The 21,282-nt window shown below is 42.2% G+C and overlaps 1 protein-coding gene across 35 annotated transcripts in view; it reads left to right on the top strand.

Annotated features, from left to right (window-relative positions):
* The window catches only part of MSRA (methionine sulfoxide reductase A), a 413,664-nt gene that overhangs the window by 251,446 nt on the left and 140,936 nt on the right, over nucleotides 1-21,282 (top strand). For all 35 annotated transcript variants that reach the window (XR_012417021.1, XM_065518783.1, XM_065518790.2 and 32 more), the window contains one exon: nucleotides 7,109-7,215. Coding sequence is in view for 34 of the 35 variants with exons in the window: in XM_065518783.1 (XP_065374855.1) it covers nucleotides 7,109-7,215 (107 nt within the window). In the remaining variant the exon portion in view is untranslated. The remainder of the gene's footprint in view (nucleotides 1-7,108; nucleotides 7,216-21,282) is intronic.

Below are 21,282 nucleotides of genomic sequence, written 5' to 3'. Positions count from 1 at the left end.
ATAATACATCATGACCAATTTTAGGTTCCTCCAAGGAACACAATCTTCAGTATTAACCCATGTAATTAACCACTTTAGCAGGTATTTTAAAAACATGTATGATTGTTGAAATAGATGCGTAAAAAGTATTGAATGCAATTCAGTATTCATAAATGATTTAAAAACACGTATAAAAGATGACTTTCTTATTCTGATAAAAGAGTACGTGCAAAAGCCTACAGCAAACATTGCATTTAATAATGAAGCATTGAGAAGCTACAGAGAATGCCGTCGCAACTTCTAATCAGCATTGGACTGGGGGTCCTAGCTCATGCAGTAAGTCAAGGAAAGGAATAAATGTATACTGATTGAAAAATCGACTAGATACCTATTTACCTTTCCCCAGCCAGACACCATTCCTATTCTCCCTCGAAGTGGCCATGTGACCGAGTTCTAGCCAGTGGAATGAGGAAGAAGCGATATATGCTGCTTCCAGACCTGGCTCAGAAAAACCTCCTGCATGATCTGTGAACTTTTCTCTCTATATTCAGTCTGCCTGCTGAATGTGAATGCCAAGGGAAGCCTTTGAAGCAACATATTGAAGGTGGTAAAGCTTCTGTCAGTTTAAGCCCCAGAAGAGTTCATGAAGCAGAACTCTTACCATCTCCTTTTTATTAACTGTGCTTTGCATCATTATGAAAGAAACTTCTATTATGTCCAGCCACTGGAATTTCAGGGTTTACTTATTTACCAGGAATTGGTACCTTAAAGTGGAATGCTACCAAAAAATCTTAAAAACAAAACAAAACAAAACAAAAAAACCCATGGCATGGGCTTAGTAGTTAGGCAGCTGGAAGATCTAATATTGGGTCTTGTTTATGGTTGGTAAACACGCCAATTCTCTCCAAATTGTTTTATAAATTCAGTGCAAATCTAAATGAGATCCCAACAGTTTTGTTATTATTGTCGTTGCAGTTTTTTGTGGATCTTAAAAGCTAATCTTGACATTTATAGGGAAATGCAAAAGTCCAAGAAAAGCAGACACTCACATAAGAACAAGAGGATGGGAGGACTTATTCTTCCAGATATCGAGTCATTATAAAGCTACAGCTATTAAGACATTGTGAATCTGATGTAGGGACAGATGAATAGAGAGTTCAGAAACAGACCCACTCCTGTCAAAGTATGACAAATGACACAGTTGGCATTTCATAGTACTGGGGAAAGAATGGTTTTTAAATCAATAGTGATAAGATAATTTTCTTATAGGAAAAAAGTTAATTGGATTTCTACCTCACACCATACACAAAAATCAATTCCAAGTAGATTGAATACATAAATGTCAAAAGCAAACGTAGGAAACTTCAAGTAGATAATATCTTCATGACCTTGGGTTTCGGAAGCATTTCCTAAACAAGACACAAAAGCACTAACCATAAAGGAAAAATATTTGACAGATTTAACTATATCAAACTTACAACTTTGGTTCATCAAAAAGCATCATAAAATGCCAAGAACAAAAAAATGAAAAATAAAAAATAAAAAAATGCCAAGAACAGAGAGATTATATTTGATAAAGGATTAGTATTCAGAATATGTAAAAAATAGACTTAAATATATATGCAGTGTTTTTTTTTTTTTTTTTTAGAAAAGACAGACTGCTGAGAAAAAAAAATGGGCAAAGGACTTGAATTATGGCAAAGAGACATATAAAATGATAATTAACATTATTAATCAGGAAAATGCAAATTAAGATCAAGCGAGATTCCATTACACACCAAACCGACTGACAAAAAGTGAAAATCTGACATTAGAAGACTTTAATGAATTGGCAAGCATTTAGAGCTCCAGGAATTCTTGTACAGTCTTGTGGTTTTGTAAATTGGTACAACTACTCTGGAAAAATAGTTCAGCATGTAGTTAAGTTGAAGACATGCAAACACTATACACCAACAATTCTATTTCTAGGTATGTACTCAAGAGAAACTCATGCATATGTATAAGAGAATACATGTCAAGAATGTTCTTTACAGCCCCAAGCTGGTAATGTTCATTAAGGGTAGAAAGTATAAATCCATTGTGGTGCATTCATACAATGGGATATTATGAAGCCATGAAAATGAAGAAAATGGAAAGACCTCATGATCATAATTGTAAGTGAAAGATTCAAACTATAGTATAATTCCACTTATATTAATTTTAAAAATAGGCTGTATTAGTCTGTTCTCATTCTGCTAATAAAGACATGCCTGAGACTGGGTAATTTATGAAGAAAAAGAGGTTTAATGGACCCACAGTTCCACATGACTGGGGAGGCCTCACAATTATGGCCGAAGGCGAAGGAGGAGCAAAGGCACATCTTATATGGTAGCAGACAAGAGAGTGTGTGCAGGAGAACTGACCTGTATAAAACCATCAGATCTCGTGAGACTTATTCACTATCGTGAGAACAGCATGGGAAAGACCCACCCCCCCATGATTCAGTTACCTCCCACCAGGTCTTTTCCACGACACATGGGGATTATGGGAGCTACAGCTCAAGATGAGATTTGGGAGGGGACACAGTCAAACCATATCACAAGCCAAACTAAACTAGCTTTGTTCTGAATGTGTCTATGTGCTAAAGAAATTATTACAAAAACCAGGTGTGGTACAACTAGAGAGAGGGAAGGCATTGTCATCAATAGAGACACAGGGAAGACTCCCAAGGGTACTGGCTGTACTCTCTTGATGTTAGTGGTGGTGATACGAGTATTCACTTTATAATCAATAATTATAGATAGAGTAATATTAGGCACTTAACTGTGCATGTCCATTTTGTGTACTTTTGTACATTTATGTCTTATGTACTTTTCCGTAATTGAATCTGGAAACTACAAAGGTATGTCGATTGCTACTTCTGCTAATATGAACACTATCCATGATGGACTGGTTTGTAAATGTGTGTGCACATGTGTGCTTGGTACTGATTTCAGTGTAAGCATGTTGTAAATCTCATGTAGTGGGGCACTTTGGCTGTAAAACTTTAATATTTGGACTTGCAATGATGACCTAAAAATTTTACTATTTTGAAAGTTTTCTAATATTTTCATTATTTGGCCAAACTTGGGATTTTAAAACATAAACAGACATGGAGTCCCAAAAGACATTCTAGGACACATGATAATTAAAAAGATTTTCTTTGGCTGCCATAAATAGAATTTCTCTTTTACACAAACAAAACTCACACTACGATAGCTTTTTACCTTTTATGAAGAAATCACCACATCTTTTCAAAATAATTTATGGCTATAGAAATAATGTGTACTCCTTACTGAAAATTGGGATCTTTCATTTTCCTTTTTGCTTTTAGATATGGAATAAATATTTGGCACCTCTGTTATAAAGCAACATTATTCCATCTCCCTTGAGATGCACTGCATGAAAAAATGCAAAGAACATTGTGCAGATGATAGATAGTGACTGTATTATGTGGCTGTTTTCCTTTTAAAAGAGAGCCACGTAATATCTTTCATAGATCCCTATATTCCACTTAATTTTTTACCTAAATTATATATATTTACAAATGGAAATAATAGTGGTTAAGATCATGGACTTTGGAGTTAGATGGTTCCAGATGCAGCACTGGCATTCAGCAGGCAACCAGCCTCTCTCTCTGAGTGTCAGTTTCACCTTTGAGAGGGTCAGTTTCACCTTGGCAGTGGGAAGGGGCCGGGAAATGGGTTTGCTAATGTGCTCCAAGTATTTGCAGAATTGGATGAATAAGGTAGTAAAGCACAGTGCCTGGACATAGTGAGGACTCTAGGATTGTTAGCTACTTTGATGATCCCTCTCCCTCTCTCTCTCTCCTTCCTCCTCCTCTTCTCCCCCTCACTCCCCCCCTCCCTCCCTTTTGATGAAAGGAGGGCTGTCCATTCATTTGTTCAGTGTTTTAAATTAAAAATGAGCTGTCAGTTAAAATGGACAGGATTAAGCTCTCAGATAAAGTGAGATGGTTATATTCATAGGGCTTGTCTCAAACACCTAAGGTAAGGGCAAGGTGCACCAGGAAGGGTCACCTGGATAAGAAGAAGAAGTGCCATCTTTCACTGAGAGGGATACAGGCTTATCTACCTGGGGGAGGACACTATGGCATGTTGTTTCACGGAGACCCTATTTTCCAGCAGAAGGAGGAGGCCACCCTGAAGCAGCACCTGGGTGAGCTCTCCCACCAATGCCAACATCCCTGGTGGTCTTCCTGTGCCACTGCAGCATGCAGGTGGCCTTTGGCGCAGCAGACCATGAGGCAGGATCTGTTTTCTCTTAGCAGCAGTCTATAGAAGAGAAGAATGTGAAGGTCATGCTGGTAGGAGTCACTCTATTTTCAACCAACATGGATAGTCCTGCTAATGAGATTGCTCCCGCGAAGCTTGCTAAGATAGAGATAGCGATTTCAGACCCTGAGGAGTCGGAGCTGACTTGTCCTGATGTTCACTATCAGCTGGTAACTCCTGCATATCAGTTCAACTCATAGCATGAACTTCCCTTTAAAGTTCTCATGTTCAGACACATTTCTCACGTCTCCAATCAGGATAGATAAAACAGGATTGGAACCCAAAGATGAGCTGAGGCTTAGGAGGCCCTCTGAGCAGAGGAGAAGTCATCTTATGCTTCATTATAGATGAAGCATTTCTGTTTTCCACTGCTTCCTCCAGCTCTGCTGAGAGGGAGAGAAACCTCAGAGCAGTCTCAGGGTTGCTTGTCCCTTTAAAAATCTTCTTTGGAGAAAGTGGATGGAGAAATCTCAAGCAGTTGGTAGATGCCAGGAGGTCAGTTCTCATCAAGAATGCCCCAAAGCCCAGTCCTCATTAATCAGCTTATAGAGTACTATGGAAGAATTTTAAGCACAAGATGTTGTTTCTGAGCCAGTAATTCTCTTTCCACTCAACACTGAAAGCCCATTGCTTGCTTTCCTGGTCCATGAAGACAGCCAAATAGTGTCAATAATTTTTCCTCCTAGTTTTTCCGAAGCCAAGTGGAGGGCACAGGGAACTTTGCAACACTTGTTGCATCTGTGGGAAAGGGGGCCCTGGATCATTGGTTGGTGATTATGCTCACTCAGGGTTCCAGAGAATTCTGTAGCTCCTGGGAGTCTGATCTTTCCACACATCTCTGGTCCCCAGCATGACTTGTCAAGATACCTATGTGGTTACACGCCCAACCCACCAGCTTCAGGACCCACCAGGCCCCTTGTCAGACCTTGTCCTGCCTCTTCACAGTCCTCAGAACATTCCAAGCTTGTTCTTATTTCTGGGCCTTGGGCTGGGATGCCCCCTCCCCGGCAGGTACTCCACATCCAAAAGCACTTTGTTCCATTGTCCTCGATTATTTTGCTGTAACTTCTCATGCATCCATTTTGGAAGGAGAAAGGGCTTTGGTGTCGGGGTGATCAAAGTTTAAATTGCAGGATGGCCATCTACCTGCTGTGTGACCTCAGGTGGGTCACTGAATGTCTCTGATCCGTAATTTCCTTTTTGTCAAAGAGTGTTAAGAATATCTTCTCCACGGGGCGCATGTGAGGATGAAACAAGAAATGATGGCAAAGACCTCGCACAGGGAAGTACAGTGTCAGGCTCATGACCACTCTTCCCCCTCCCTCCCTCGTCCTGGTTATTCCTTGAGACCAGGGATTATGACCTAATTCTTCTGTAGCCTCCAGAGTGTGGAGGCTACAGTCGGCACACATGAATTCTTTCTGCTGGGGAGAACATATTTATGTGCAGGAAAAGGAAGGACACATAGGGGTTATTCTATCATTCAATAACATTTTTCTGTCCTATCTCAAAATATAATTTTGGTTAATCTTGCCCTCTGGAGAACAGCATTATAAAGCCTGTTTAGATCGATTTATGACAGTCGGATATTTCATTTGTTTTGTGATTCAATGGGTAGACAAGCAGGGCCACTTCTTGTATTCCCAGCCGCTCCTGGGTGTTGGTTCTTTCTTCTGGGTTTTCAATCTGTTGAGCGTCCAGTCATCTTTCCCAGTGAAGCATCTTTCTTGTCTGGGCTTCAGGCTTGAGGGTAACATGCTCATCCTCTTGAGAAGCTGGCATCAGGGCTTTGACACCGATGCTGCCTGGGTTGCAGCTGCTTTTGCAAGCAGTACCAGTTCCTTCCAAGTCCCTGAAGGCACCACATTGCTCCGCAATCCTTACCTTTGTTCTACCTTCATCCTTGGCGCCCACCTGCTGACAAGACAAGTCGCTTCCTTGATACAGCCTTTGAGACATGGGCCCTTTCCCCACTGATCACACGAACTTACTCCCTTTCTGAACCCCTCCATTTTTTTTAACCTGCACAGATATTCCCATAATCCCTCTAATACTTGCTTATGCCTGCTGGTCTCTGTTTCCCCTGAGTATATTAGAAATGTGACTAGCTGGAACATGCTACAGGGTCCGATTCCTGAATCCCAGTGCCTGGTTCATTTTCACGACAACGTGGTGGCATATAGCGGATCTGTGACAACCCTGTGGGTGCTTCACTGTGGGGCACTGTCATACTCAGATAGAAACTGACCGTCATCCACCCTTCAGCTGCTGAGACAGGCAGAAAATGCTCTTTGCTGACTTTAAGTTGCAGACTAGATGGGTAGATGACGTTAGTCGTAGGTGCAGGACTCCTGCTACGTGCCAAGCACTGTGCCAGGAATTTACACAGACATTGTCTCATTTCCTCATCCACCAAGGGAGGGATGATGAAACCTTCCACACAGGTGTCTCCTTAGGACCCAAGGAAATAATATGTATCATAGTGCATTACATGTGACAATTGGAGTAGATCGTTGTTTAAATATTTCACGTAAAAGTTAGGTATTCATAGAACATCTAGTGTGATCCAAGACCTGTAATAAATCTACCTGAGTTCAAACGTATTTGTTGTAATTAAAACAGGCAAATCAAAACAGATACATTTCATGCTTGTTTAAAGAAAATGCTGCAAACAAAAAATTAAAACAAGCACTTAGCAAGACATCAGGCACAGGGACCATATGAAAAGTGTTAAAATGCCTCAGCATTGTGCCCAGTTTGATGCTGGCACTGTTGCCTGGCGACCAGGTAACCCTCTCTGTTTTCCGCTTTCCCAGGTATGCGCCAGGGGAATGACCATGGCACTCAGTACCGCTCGGCCATCTACCCGACTTCCGCCAAGCAAATGGAGGCGGCCCTGAGCTCCAAAGAGGACTACGAAAAGGTAGGGGTTGCTGGGCTCCTGGCCCCTGGCTTGGGCTGCCATGACTAGGGCCAGGTTCTGATTTTAGAGGGGAGTCTGCTGCTTTTCAACTGGAATTGTGTTTTATTTGTGCATCTCTTAGAAATTTATGTCAGCCTCTAGGAGTGGAGCCATTGTGTCCAATACATGTGCTAAATGAGGTTTTAAGAGTAGGCCTGGGCCAGGGCCAGTGGCTTATGCCTGTAATCCCAGTACTTTGGGAGGCCGAAGCAGAAGGATGCTTGAGGCCAGGAGTTCGAGACCAGCCTGGGCAACACGAAGAAACCCCACCAATACAAAAAAATACAAAAATAACCCAGGCATGGTGGCCTGCACCTATAGTCCCAGCTACCTGGGAGGCTGAGGTGGGAGGATCATTTGAGCCTGGGAGGTCAAGGCTGCAGTGACCTCTGATTGCACCACTGCACTTCAGCCTGGGTGACAGAGCAAGACCCTGTCTCAATGTAAAAAAATAAAGAGTAGGCCCTTATGTGTTTGTCTTTAGAATCACTCATCTAGATGAAGATATAGCCTGTTAAAATAAGTCTTTTTCCTTCTCTCTTTGTTTCTGTCTCTGTCTGAAACTCCCTCTTTTTTTTCTTCCCTCTGTATTAGTTTTACAGGGCTATTGTAACAAACAATCACAGCTTGGTTGGTTTAAACAGCAGGTATTTATTTTCTCACAGTTCTGGAGGCTGGAAGTCCAAGATCAAGGTGTCAGCAGGGCTGGTTGCTTCTGAGTGCTGTGAGGGAAGGATCTGTTCCAGGCCTCTCTCATTGGCTTCTAGATGGCTGTCTTCTCCATGTTTATATTCACATCACCCTAGTTTTATGTGTGTGTGTGTTTCTGTGTCCAAACTTCTTATTTTTACACAGTCTCTAGTCATATTGGCTTAGTGCTAACCCTCATGACCTCACTTAACTTAATTACCTCTGTAAAGACCCAGTTTCCAAGGAAGGTCACAATCCGAGGTTTTAGGACTCCAGCTTATCTTTTGGAGGGAGACACGATTCAACCTGTAACGCTTTCTCTTTCTGTCATAACAGTAAATTGAATTACAATAAAAGTAGTTCTGAGAAATATACACATGATATCACAAAACAATTATTTTCATGATTGTATACCATTTTTAAAAATCCTTCAATAGAGATTTAGTTGTTTTAAAAACAACTTGAGTTGCTTTAGTTTTTAGAACTTTGTGATAGTACTTAGATTTTATTTATCATTATATTTTCTGATGTGGATTTGCATTTGACAGTAGAGCTAGAAGCTACTATAAAGCTAATCTATGTTAGAATTATGTAAAAAGTCAGGTATGCAACAGCCCCCAGGAATGAGTGGGCTATCCCCTTATCCTGCATGGTGACAGAGAGATTGCAGAGACGAGGAGGCTGTAACTAGAGTGTCCACTGATGAGCAAGCAGTAGGATGGGTGACTCATAGTCAGTTTGACTGTGATGAGCAGAGTCTGTCAAAGGCCTGAGAGAGGCGCTGAAAGAGCCCATTTCTTCCTCAGCCCCTCCCACCTCCCTCCCAAGCTGTGATGTCTGCTTGGCTGGTCATGGTAGGCAGCCTGTGGGATGGCCCCCAGTGCTCTCTGCCCATGTATAATTCATCTCCTTGAATATGGGCTGCATTTAGCAACTCAATTCTAATGAATGACAGCAGTGATGGGAGTGATGGGAGCACTCTGAGACTAGGTCATTAAAAGATTGTGGCTCCTATTGTGAAAGCTCTCTCTTACTGTCTGAGAGATGGTAGGCGAAGCCAGCTTCCATGTCATGAAGCAGCCCTGTGCAAAGGCTTACGTGACAAGGACAAAAGGCTGCCAAGAACCACATGAGTGAGCTTTGAAGACCCTCAACCCCAGTCGAGCCTTCAGATGAGACTGCAACTCTGCCTGACAGTTTGATTACAGCCTCATGAAGGACCTCGAGCCAAAAGCACCCAGCCAAGCTGTGCCACAGAAGCTGTGAGATAATAAATGTATGTATTTTGAAGGTGCTAAGTTTTAGAGTAATTTAAGTATACTTACATTTCCATTCTAAAACCCTTTTACCTCTATATTCTTTCTCTTATCCCTTTTTCATAATGGCGTTTCTAACAGTGGTGGGCTAACCTGGGCATTTATGGTGGTGGTTACACATGTAGGCTCTACCATCAAATTTTCTCAATTCACATGTCATCTGTGCAGTTTATTATCAAGTACCTGCCACTTAGAAAGCCATATGTTCTATTTGACTCAAGCAGACCTATGACGATAAGGGAGACCCCATTATCCCCATTTTCCAGATTCTCAAAGACAGACAGCAATGACCTTAGAATAAATGAAGTTAAAGAGAAGTAAGACTGGATGCAAGGAGCTGAGTCGGGCAGCTATTATAGGATTCCAGGCCAGAAATGGTGGAAGCTTTGTCTAGGATGGTGGAAGTATGGGTGGGAGGGAGGGATATTTAGGAAGTAGAAAGACTAGAACTTGGAAATTCATTGGAAGTGGGGAGTCAATAAGAGGGACAGGTCCAGGTCCAGGTCATGGCTGGTGATTTTCTGTACAAAAAGCAGAGGCAGATTTGTGGGGAAGGTAAGGTAGGTTGTGAAAGTGCAGAGTTTAAGATACCCAAGACATGGGCATCTAAGGGACTGTTGGGAGGAGCCATGGGCTGTTTCTGCCTTGCAGGGAAGATTGTTAGAACTGCTGACTGGGCAAATGCATGTGAAACACAGGGCCTAGCACACAGTAAATACCTCATAAACAGGAACCCTTATTATTACTGGGAGTTACCAACTTATATTTGGTAAATGAAACCCCAGTTGCTGATAAGATCACTTGGGAAAAGTAATGAGATAAAAGCAGAAGAGGCAGGGCGCAGTGACTCACGCCTGTAATCCCAGCACTTTGGGAGGCTGAAGCGGGCAGATCATGAGGTCAGGAGTTCGAGACCAGCCTGACTGACATGGTGAAACCTCGTCTCTACTAAAAATACAAAAATTAGCCAGGCATGGTGACATGCACCTGTAATCCCAGCTACTCAGGAGGCTGAGGCAGGATAAACTGTTGAACCCAGGAAGCAGAGGTTGCAGTGAGCCAAGATTGCACCTGGGCAACAGAGCGAGACTCCATCTCAAAAAAAAAAAAAAAAAAAAAAAAAGCAGAAGAGAGGGCTTAGTACTCGAGGAACTAATTCCTCCACTTGAGTGGCGGGAGGGGAAATGTCCAACCAGGCAGGACACTACACTGGGCACCACAGGAACCAACCCCAACCAAGAACTTAAAAAGTGGTTCAATTGTCTCATCCCACTGTATTTAGTTATAGAAGCGGTGTTTATAAAGTACTAAAAGTCACATATGATAATGCCATCTATAAATTGCCTAACGTAATGATTCGTAGTCCTCTAGGATACCAACAGTAATACTAAGAGACTCTGGAAGCATATTAACTGCCCTCTAGAATACTGGAAATCTGATGATATCCTGGTGTTTGCAATGAAGATTTTCAGTTCAAGGCCAGTGCCTTCCATGTGATGGTGAAGAGGCTTAACACCGAATTTTCCAGTTTCTATCCCAGTATAGTTTCTACCCTCCGTTTTGAAGGGAACTCAAGTTGATTTTAGATAAGTGATATCCATAGGAGGTAAAATTTAGGTATTATATAATTAATTAATGAGCTTCTATAATCATCCTTTCATTATTTTTGTAGTTTTTGGAAAGGTTAATCTCGTAGGCAGTTGTGTTGACCAGCTATTTTCTGGGTGTTCTAAACCTAAGCATATGGGAATTAAATACCTGTGTGTGTGTGTGTGTGTGTGTGTGTGTGTGTGTGTGTCTGTGTGTGTCTGTGTGTGTCTGTGTGTCTGTGTGTCTGTATGTCTGCATGTCTGCTTGGCTTTTAAAAGTAGGGTCTATTTTTTAAATAAAGATTGGGGACTCCTGTGCCTTTAGCATCCGGATAGCCATTGCTGCTCAAATTACTGCATATAAACTGCTTAATCAGCAACTCAGGACACAAATGCTGTCACATCTCTTTTATGGTTCTGCATAAATAAAATTGACCCTAGATTCCACTGGGAGATGAGTTGAAAGTTCAGTGTTTTCGTACCAGCTAATTGACTAAAACCCAGAGTGGTGACTAGACCAGTGCTTCCTTCCAATACCACTCTCCTTTCCACCACGATGCTCTGGTCTCTTTTACACTGTCCAGTGGAGGGCCTCTGGCCACATGTGGCTGTTGAGCACTTAAAGTAGTGACTCACTGGCTCAGTTCTTCAGTGGCTAGTGCGACTGAGGAACTGAATCTTTTAATTAATTTAAATTTACATTTAAATGGTCACATGTAGCTGGTGGCTACCATGTTAGAGAGCATAGCAGTTCATTAAGGGGTGAGCCTGTGCATGTGTGCACGCATGCCCATGTGCATTGTAGAGGGGTGGGGCACGTCAGTCTGGATCCCTGGCCCTCTACTCTCACTATGGCTTATCTCGAGAGCACAGGATGGCCATGGAACATGGGACAGCCATGGAACATGGGCCCTCCTGCCCATCAGAGTGCTGCAGTGGGAACTGCTGTCACCTTTTCCTGCCTGGAGACCACAGCGTGAGGGTCAAGTTGTTTTCCTTTTGAGGAACCAAAGTGTCTCTTTGTGTACCCCATCCTGGTGAGCACTAGGGCTAACTGGACACCCGTGCCCAGGTGACCACTGTGATTTTTAGTCTAGCTTAGCTTAGCCTGGGTCCCCCAGAAAGCAGAGCCCAAGCCAGAGGTTTGTGTGTAAGGACTCACTGAGGTGTGTGGTTCCAGGGAGCAGGAGTAAGGGGCAGAGAGACTGGGGAGAAAAGTTATACAAGTTAGCCCCTGCCACTGGTAACTGGTTGTTTGGACCTTATGAAATGACTAGGCATTCGGGGGAAGATAAGGAAGCATGTTTCCATGGAATGCTATCACCCATAGTTTCATTCTGCACTTCTGGGCTGCACATGTGTGAGCTCAGGGTACTGTGTACCAGGGCAGGAGGCAAGAGACGAGGCACATAGCGTTGAGCGTAAGATTGGCGTTGAGTGTAAGATTGGCGTTGAGTGTAAGATTGGGCAATGAGTGTAAGATTGGGCAATGAGTGTAAGATTGGCGTTGAGCGTAAGATTGGCGTTGAGCGTAAGATTGACGTTGAGCGTAAGATTGGCGTTGAGCGTAAGATTGGCGTTGAGCGTAAGATTGGCGTTGAGCGTAAGATTGGCGTTGAGCGTAAGATTGGCGTTGAGTGTAAGATTGGGCAATGCAGGTGCACAAAAGCTGCACAAAGTGAATGGGGTCCTTGCAGAACTGGGTACTGCAGCTGGCCTAGCAAGAGGCAGATGAGGCTACAGGGATCTAAAGTGATGCATTAGTGTCCTCCGGGTCTGCTGTCTCCAAAGGGTCCTTCTCACCCCAATCCAGGGAAGGCAGCTGACTGCAATGGCTCAGGAATGATTTGTCACGATAGAGTGACTTTCTGGCACCTCTGATAGAGGTGAGAAAGAAAAACACAGTTCAATTTTAGCAGAGTGCATCCTGCTACAGTCATATGGTGATATAATATGTACTTTCATATAGGTTATATACCATAAGTATATATAGTATGTATATCTGTATAATCTATAGCTATATAATAATAGTAATACTATTAGAACAGCAACAACAGTACCGACAGAGTACTTACTAAATGCTAATCAACCACTGTTTTAAGTCATGTATAGATGAATGAAGTCATGTATAGATCTTAGATGTTTATCTGTATACGTATATATGTTTAGCTGTAGATGTGTATCTATGTCTTTATATAAAGTTAAATGCATTCATGTATTTATGAGACCCTTTTAAGTTTTGAAACTTGAATGAATTTCTGACTGTTCATTCAGTTGATATAACTGATAATACAAACACACATTACAAAATCAACAATTTGCAATGCCTGTGAGAGGTGATGCTGTTAGCTTTGATCCCATAAAGAAGTTGATCTATGCTGTAGCCTTTACATTCAAAAGTTATCTGGTTTCTAATACATTCACAAAATGGGGAAAATTGCCAATCTAACCAATTGCTTTATCCACTGATGGAAGGAGGAGGAGGGAGCTGAAGAGGTGACAACTGGACTGGGCTTTCCTGTGTTTTATATCTAGAGTAGCCTTGAACAAACTCCTGAAGCCACAGAGGTGTTTAAGGTAGGGAGGGTCATTTCTTAACACTACTGGATTAGGGTCTAGATCTCTGTACTCTCATCAGAAACATTTAGTTTGGTTTCTAAAAGTGGGGAAATTCTGTGCATGACTCATTCTGTTCATTTTATATACACTGCTTTCCTCTTCAGAAGGCTTGGTGTTTCTGGCCCCATCACTACATTCGGGACATTTGTCTTCTTTGAGCCCTGATGGGGCCCCTGCCACTCACTGTAATGTTGACTTAGGTGACTACTTTAATAGTCTTCTTCACTAGCCTGCCCCCAGTGACCCCCTAGTAACCAGCTTCTTCAGCAACTTCTTTATATGTGAAGTTTGGAGTGACAGTATTGCTTACCACAGAGCAGCCATTTGAACATAAAATTAGCTGATTTTATCACAGGGACCAATTGTTGAGCTAATTAGATGTGCAGTACTGCTGAGGAGCCAGAAACCAAAAGTGATTTTCCATTGAAACTGTGGTTTTCTGCAAAGTTGGCTGGGTTGTGGATACCAGCCTCACCAGCAACTGTCAGAGTTTTGGCTGAAGAAGTTTGCTAATTTCTAATCAGATTAAAAGAGGCAGGAAAGACTTAAGGAGGAGGACAGAGTCTTAAGGAGCGAAACTTGAACTTCACGCTGGGTTTGCCAACCTTGAAAATGCTGGATTCTGCTTACAGAATTTGACAGCTGCTTCATGTCTTTGGTGAGCTGAAGACTTTGCATAAAATGTAGGGGGGTGTTTTTTGCCTTCAAGGAGAAGACTTCATAATCTTTTCTTAGCCTCATTAAAAAAAAAACACAAAACATTTTTCCTCAAACCTTTGGTGGAATTACTTGCTTATAGCACTAATTGCAAGACATCATCTAATGTATTATTGTTTTTGGATTATCGAATATGGACAATTTACCTCCCAACCGAACCCATCACGAGAAACATTCCCAGTATCCTAAACTGAATGTGGCCTCCAGTAGAGTGAGGGTGGTTCACATGTGGTTCTTCCATCCTGAGAATGTGACTCCAGCTCATTTCGGAATTAAATCTTTTCCCACTGAGTGATTATGGTTCTTGGAATGTGAAAGACAGCAAATCTAAAGAGCATTCTCTTGGCCATATGACCTGGCTCCTTCTCCCAGGTCTGTTTCCATGTTTCTTCTCCCAGCTCCTTCTCCCAGCGACTCCTCCCAGCTCCTTCTCCCAGCTCCTTCTCCCAGCTCCTTCTCCCAGCGACTCCTCCCAGCTCCTTCTCCCAGCTCTTCAAGTTTTGCGAACAGTAAGCACAATGCTTTCTCTGGGTATTTATCTCATGAAAAAGAGAAGAAAACCTTTTTCCCTTGCATGTATTTTACAATATATTAAGTTGTAATAAGAATAAAATGTTTTTGGAGTCAATGTTAAATTACTCACTGTATTTCAAATATAAAACAGTGTTTTAAAGGCTGTTTCTATCTGTCTCTCAGTGTTTGTCCACCCATCCATCCATCCACCCACCTGTCCCTATCATCAATATATAGCTACAATCTTTAAATACTTGCCATAATTTTATCTTAAACTTCAACCAGCTAGCAATTTATTATCTATCATCTCTGTATTTGTTGATAGTTAATACAGGGTCATTTAAAAGAAAAGTTCCCAAAGTGAAAGGTAAAAAACAGTATGCATGTAATGAATGGGCTCCAGCTAGCATTTTTTAGAATAAAGGTTCAGTTTTGATTATTTAATTTTCTTCCCACTTAGATTGCAGCCAGATATTTGGTGACTCCCTGTGCTCTTCAGTTAAGCCCTGACAAATTGTGGTTTGACTGGTGTGTGTGTTTTGTTGCAGGGAGGAAAAAGACAGTGTCATTGCCAAATAATCTACTTGGCCGGGGGGCGGTGGCTCACGCCTGTAATCCCAGCACTTTGGGAGGCCGAGGTGGGCGGATCACAAGGTCAGGAGATCAAGACCATCATGGCTAACATGGTGAAACCCCGTCTCTACTAAAAATACAAAAATTAGTCGGGTGTGGTGGTGGGTGCCTGTAGTCCCAGCTACTCCGGAGGCTGAGGCAGGAGAATGGCGTGAACCCGGGAGGCAGAGCTTGCAGTGAGCTGAGATTGCGCCACTGCACTCCAGCCTGGGTGAGACTCCATCTCAACAGTAACAACAAGAACAACAAGAAAACCTACTCACCTGTGCTACCAATGCAGTCATTGCTACTTTTCTTTAGCAGAGTTTGAATGCCATTTCTATGGTTGGTTGTTGGTTTTTTTTTTTTTTTTTTTTAAAGTATCATTGATGCTCTGAGTGTTAATGACACTCAAATTTAGGGTCTAGAACTACCCTCTGGACTCCAGATCCCCACAGCGAACTGTCTACTTGTTATCTCCACTTATTTGTCAATGTAATATTTCCTAAAATGAAGGTTTGATTCTTGCCATCCACTGTAAACAAGCCCCATGGCTTCCTCCTCCCTCCCCACTCATTGACCACCTTCCCCATTGGGTCATCATTTAACTTGCCTAACTAAGCAAGATCCTCAGAAGTCATCCCTGCCTCATTCCTTTCCCTCGCCTTTTCCCTCCAATGAATCAGATTAACAGATTCTACCTCCAAAAGACATCCCCACTGTGCTTGCTTCTTTCATTTTCTCTCATGTTCACTCTCATGATTTAAGCCACCGTTCTCTGTTCCTGGACCACTGAACTTCTTACCTCTCCATGATTACGACCACCCACACAGGCAGCAGAGTGATCTTCCTCAGTGTTACTCGGGTCATTTCTCTTCCCTGTGTCAGCGTCTTCCATGGCATCCCTACTGTATTTGGAATGAAATCTGAACTCCTTCACACGGTCTCCCAGGTCCTTCAAAGTCATGTCGCCGTCTTCCCATGAGACATCTGTAACTTCTCATCAGAGAGCCTAATTATCACAGTATATCTAAGATGTAACCTATAATTCTTAAAGTTCAGAACCTTTGAATAAGTCTCAAGAACTTTCTTAGAGAACTGGGGACTCAGGATGAGAACCACAGGGACTCAGGAAATCTTACTGTTGTGCAGTGAACATCATAAAAAATGGTTTTGTATTTCTTTGTATTTCAAAGTTGATTCCTGCATGGACTCACTATTGCCACACACAGACCAAATTCAGAGGCTGTGGACTTGCTGCCTGGTTGAGGCTATGCTGTACATTAAGAGGAAGGATTAACCATCATGTTCTTGACCCTGAAGCCTGTCCTGCAAACTCTCTTGATGCCAAAGTTGCTATTACGATCATACAACAGTATTTGGTAGGATTATGTCAGTGGGTGGTACATGAAACTGCCTTCCTCTCACTACTTTGACAAATCTCTGACTTTTTGTCCCTGTTTTAATATCCCATAGCTACCATGACAAATTACCACAAACCGAATGGCTTAAAACAACAAGGATTTTTTCTCTCATGGTTCTAGAGGGCAGAAGCCCAAAGTCAGTTTCCCTGGACCCAAATAAGGGTACCAGCTGGGCTCTGCTCCCCCAGGGCTCCAGGGAAGGATCCCTCCCTGCGTCTTCCAGCTTCTGGTGGGTGCCACCATCCATGGCCTGTGGCTGCATCACTGAAGTCTCTGCCTCTGTGGTCACCTGCTTCATCCTCTTCTGTGCCTCTGATCTCGTCCTGCATCTCTCTAATAGGGACACTTACAGTTGCATTTAGGGTCCACCCAAATAATCCAGAATAATCCCCCATCTCAAGATCCTTATTTAATCACATCTGTGAAATCTCTGCCATATAAAATAACATTCACAGGTTTTAGGGGATTGGAACATGGACATTTTGGGGGAGACCATTTTTCAGATGACCACAGGCCCCATAAACTGGTCTCCAACCTGTCAGTGTCATGTGTCCACCCCAAAATGGGAGACTGAAATTGGGGGTTCTTCCCCGGGCTGCTTAAGAGAATTGGGCCTTGTTCACTATGTGGGAGCCCATCTGGCTTCCCTAAACTCCAGAACACACTCAAGTTTCCAGCGAGGATGGGATTTGATTTCCTCTCTCAGGGCGTCTTTATCTACTTTTGAAGAGAGGTGAAAATTTGCAAAAGTTTATCCCCTTTCATACATCTCTACCTTCAAAAAAGACCCAACTTTACTGCTATACTACTTCTAAAATAAAGTGGCATATCAAAAATAACAATAGAAAAAAATAAATCCTAAGAGTTAGAAGGATATTTGGGAGAAGAAAAAACTGTGTGTGTGTGTGTGTGTGTGTCATCAAAATGCATTTGAATGTTTTGCAAGAGTGCTCTAGCACTTCCTTAGTCACTCTCTTTGAGCGCTGACTTAATTTCTCTGATACTAATTTTTAAATGATCTAAGTGTGGATAACAAAATTTCCCAATAGGTTCATTATAAGAATTAAATGTGATATACACACACATACAAGCTGGCATGCAGTAGTGACCCAATATACATTATTGAAGCTGAGCCCCTTCAGTTTTATGATCCAGAAAATAGTTTTAATTATACCAACCCAAATGAGAGAAATTAAATATACTCAATGAATATTTAGCCATGCTATAACCATGATAATATAACTGAACCTGATAATTCCCCAGCAAGAGGTACATATAGATCCTTTGTGTTTTCTTTTCAACATCTATATGCTGAAAATGCCTTTTTCTCCTTATTCTCCCCCCATGTTCCTCAGTAAATTAATTACCTTACCAAATATTAATTATATACAGAATCACTGCCAGACGTGCATTACAGTTGCTTTAAACAAAGCTATCTGAGGCAAGGTCTTACGAAGTTTGTGGTAATAAACCATCCCACATACAGTCACAGAAGCTCACATGTGACAAATGCTCTTTTCTACGGAGAATTGCCTAGGAACTCTTCTTCCATTTTCTGCATTAAGAAAACTTGTAGGGGGGCTTCCATTCACCTGTGTGTCCCCAATGCCTGGTGCTGTGCTTGGCACCTAGTGATTGTCAACAAATATCTGTTGACCTGAACTGAAGTGATGTAGCATATAAAGAAGACGATTTTGTTGCCCCTTGTTATGGACTGAATATCTGTGTCCCCCCAAATTCATATGTTGAAGCCTTTATCCCCATTGTGGTGGTGTTTGGACATGGGACCTTTGGGAGGTGATCAGGGTTAGATGAGGTCCTGAACTGGAGCTCCCATGATGGGACGACTGTCCTTATATGAAGAGACACCAGGGAGCAGGCTCTTGAGTACTCTCTTGCTGTGTTTCTTACTGCACACAGAAGTCATGTGAGCACAAATGGAACTACCTGTAAGCCATGAGAAGAGGCCTTGGAATAAACCTACCTTGCCAGCACCGTGATCTTGGATTTCCCAGCCCCCAGTACCGTAAGAAATAGAAGCCCGTTATTGAAGCCACCTAGTCTGTGCTATTTTGTTATGGCATTCCAAGCTGACAAGCAAGCCCTGTTTTGTGTGCTGCATTCCGTGGAGGGGTGGGAAGAGGGAACACCTGACTGGAGCCCTGGCTCTGCCTCTAGTGACCGTGACCTTGAACAGATCTCTATGGCCCTACTTCTTCTTTTGTAAAATGGAGAAAATAAGAACAGTGGAATGTTATATGGTTCTTCAGTGCTTTCTCCTGTATTTTGCTGGGTAAACTTCACAGTCACACACAGGCTAGGGCAGGATCTGTTCTCTGACTTGCCTGTGAGGAAACTGAAGCTCAGAGGTGTTCATTCACATTTCCAACATGACCCCCATAGTAAATGTAGAGAGCTAGAGTCATTTGACTCTGAATTCCATAAGCTTTTCACCCATGCTGTGTGGAGATACATGCTAATCTGTCAAGCATTTTATGAATACAGTCATCCTTTGGTATCCAACGGGGATTGCTTCCAGGACCCCCTGCAGATACAAAATCCGATGATGCTTAATCCCTTATATAAAATGACATTTCCATATAACCTATGCACAACCTCTCGTGTACTTTAAATAATCTCTAGATTACTTATACCTAATGCAGTGCAAATGCTATTAATATATAAAAATAGTTATGCTGTATTCTTAAAATTTGTATTGTTGTATTGTTTTTATTGATATATTTATAATAATTTTGATCTGTGGTTGGATGAATGCATGGACGCAGAATGCAAGAATACAGAGGGCCGACTGTATCAGGGTTTAATGGGTGACTGCAGAGGTAAGGCTGTCTACAGTGACTTCATCCTGCCTTTCCAGAGGTCCTCAAATTTCCAACCATAGTTACAATATAGGATCAGCGAATCTTCCTTTTCTCATGAATTGAGAAAATGTCATGATTATCACTGTTTCTTTGTTCCCAGGGAAATGGGTAAGTTGCATGCTAGAAGCATCCCTTCTCGGTCTATTGTATTCTCTATGCTGCAATGTTTAAAACCCATCTGAGTACCAAAAGATTCTTGTTTTCACCAACACTGAAAAATCATTTATTTGCATTGGAAGACCCTGAATAGACATGGGTAAATGTCAGTTGATATTTTATGGTTTGGGGATTACATAGTTGTTCTTCGTCTTTAAAAATTTGTTTTATTTGTGCTGTTGTTTAAAGCATGAAGTTATGATTTAAAATGCCCTTGGAAAAACCCTGAATAATTCATTGACTTACCTTAGTCAAAAAGAAAAATCCCCCGTCCCCACTGTATGCCTATCAATAGGGATAAAATTCCTCTTAGTCCCTTTCTGTAGCTTTGAGGTTAAAATTACGGGTGTTATTATGAACTCTTAAATAAGAACTTGTGAAATAAATATTTTAAAAGTGCCCATTTCTGGGAGGCAGGCACCCATATTTCTGTGTATACAGCCATGTCGACAGCTAGATCTTAGGCGTAATGGTTTAGTTGCATGTGGGTGATAATTTTCATTTCCACTTATTACTGTGTGCTAGACTCCCTGTGTATGAGTACAGATTGCCCTTTCTTGCACTGTATTTAGAAATCTCTGTATTACCCTTGGGCATTTGTTCATTAATAGGGGGTGGGGAAAGGAAAAGCTTGTAATAATGGGCTTTACATATTAAACTGTGTGCATCCACATTCGGGCCAAATGGAAAATCTGGTTTGTATCACTGCCCTCTGCTGGCTGTAGGCCTTTGCTGCAGTGGTGGGATGTGAGTCCCTGGGTGGAGCCGTACAGATGCCGGCATCAGTCTTTTATTCACCTGCACTGAGTTCCATCCAAGTGCATCAGAAGCAGCCCAAGATCCTACCTACTGCCCAGGTTGATGATGGAAGAAAGCATTCTTGTGAGGACCAAGGCGACATTTTCATTTTAGTAGAAATACAGTCGAAGTATAGACACAAAATAATCCTGGCCAACCTAGGGTGATGTTTGAATGAAAGAATTCAAATTTCTCCACGGGCCACACTCTTACTCATCTTTCAGTGGGAACAGGGGAACATTTAGTGGCTCCCATATGTGATGTCCGGACGCCTTGTGGAATGCAAGATGATTTTATGGTGTATCCAGATGAATCTTTTAAATCTCAATTATGTGTTTATAATATATATTAAGAAAACTGCAGTGAATGTTTGAAGCCCGCAGTTTCATGAAGGTGATGGCTGAGGTGAAGAGCAGGAAATGGTACCTAAACACACAGCTGCCTTCCTTGCAGGGATGCCTCTTCTGCAAGTCTTTGGGCGGAGAAGAACCACAGGGAGGTCTCCCACGACTTGGGCAGCAGCAGCTTTGTACTTGCTTTGTGTATGACCTTGGGTTGTTGACCTCTCTAAGCCCAGGTTTTCTTATTTGTTACACAGGATAATAGTGGCTACTTCTTAGGCAGTTATAAGGATGATATGATGTATATGTAAAGTGTCTGTCACAGAACAGGGGCCTGGGCAATGCCAGATTCTTTTTCAGCTCTCCACCCC

This window comes from Macaca fascicularis, chromosome 8 (assembly GCF_037993035.2).
Source record: "Macaca fascicularis isolate 582-1 chromosome 8, T2T-MFA8v1.1".
In the NCBI taxonomy this organism is placed as follows: domain Eukaryota; kingdom Metazoa; phylum Chordata; class Mammalia; order Primates; family Cercopithecidae; genus Macaca; species Macaca fascicularis.
This window is presented reverse-complemented; position numbering and strand designations above follow the sequence as displayed.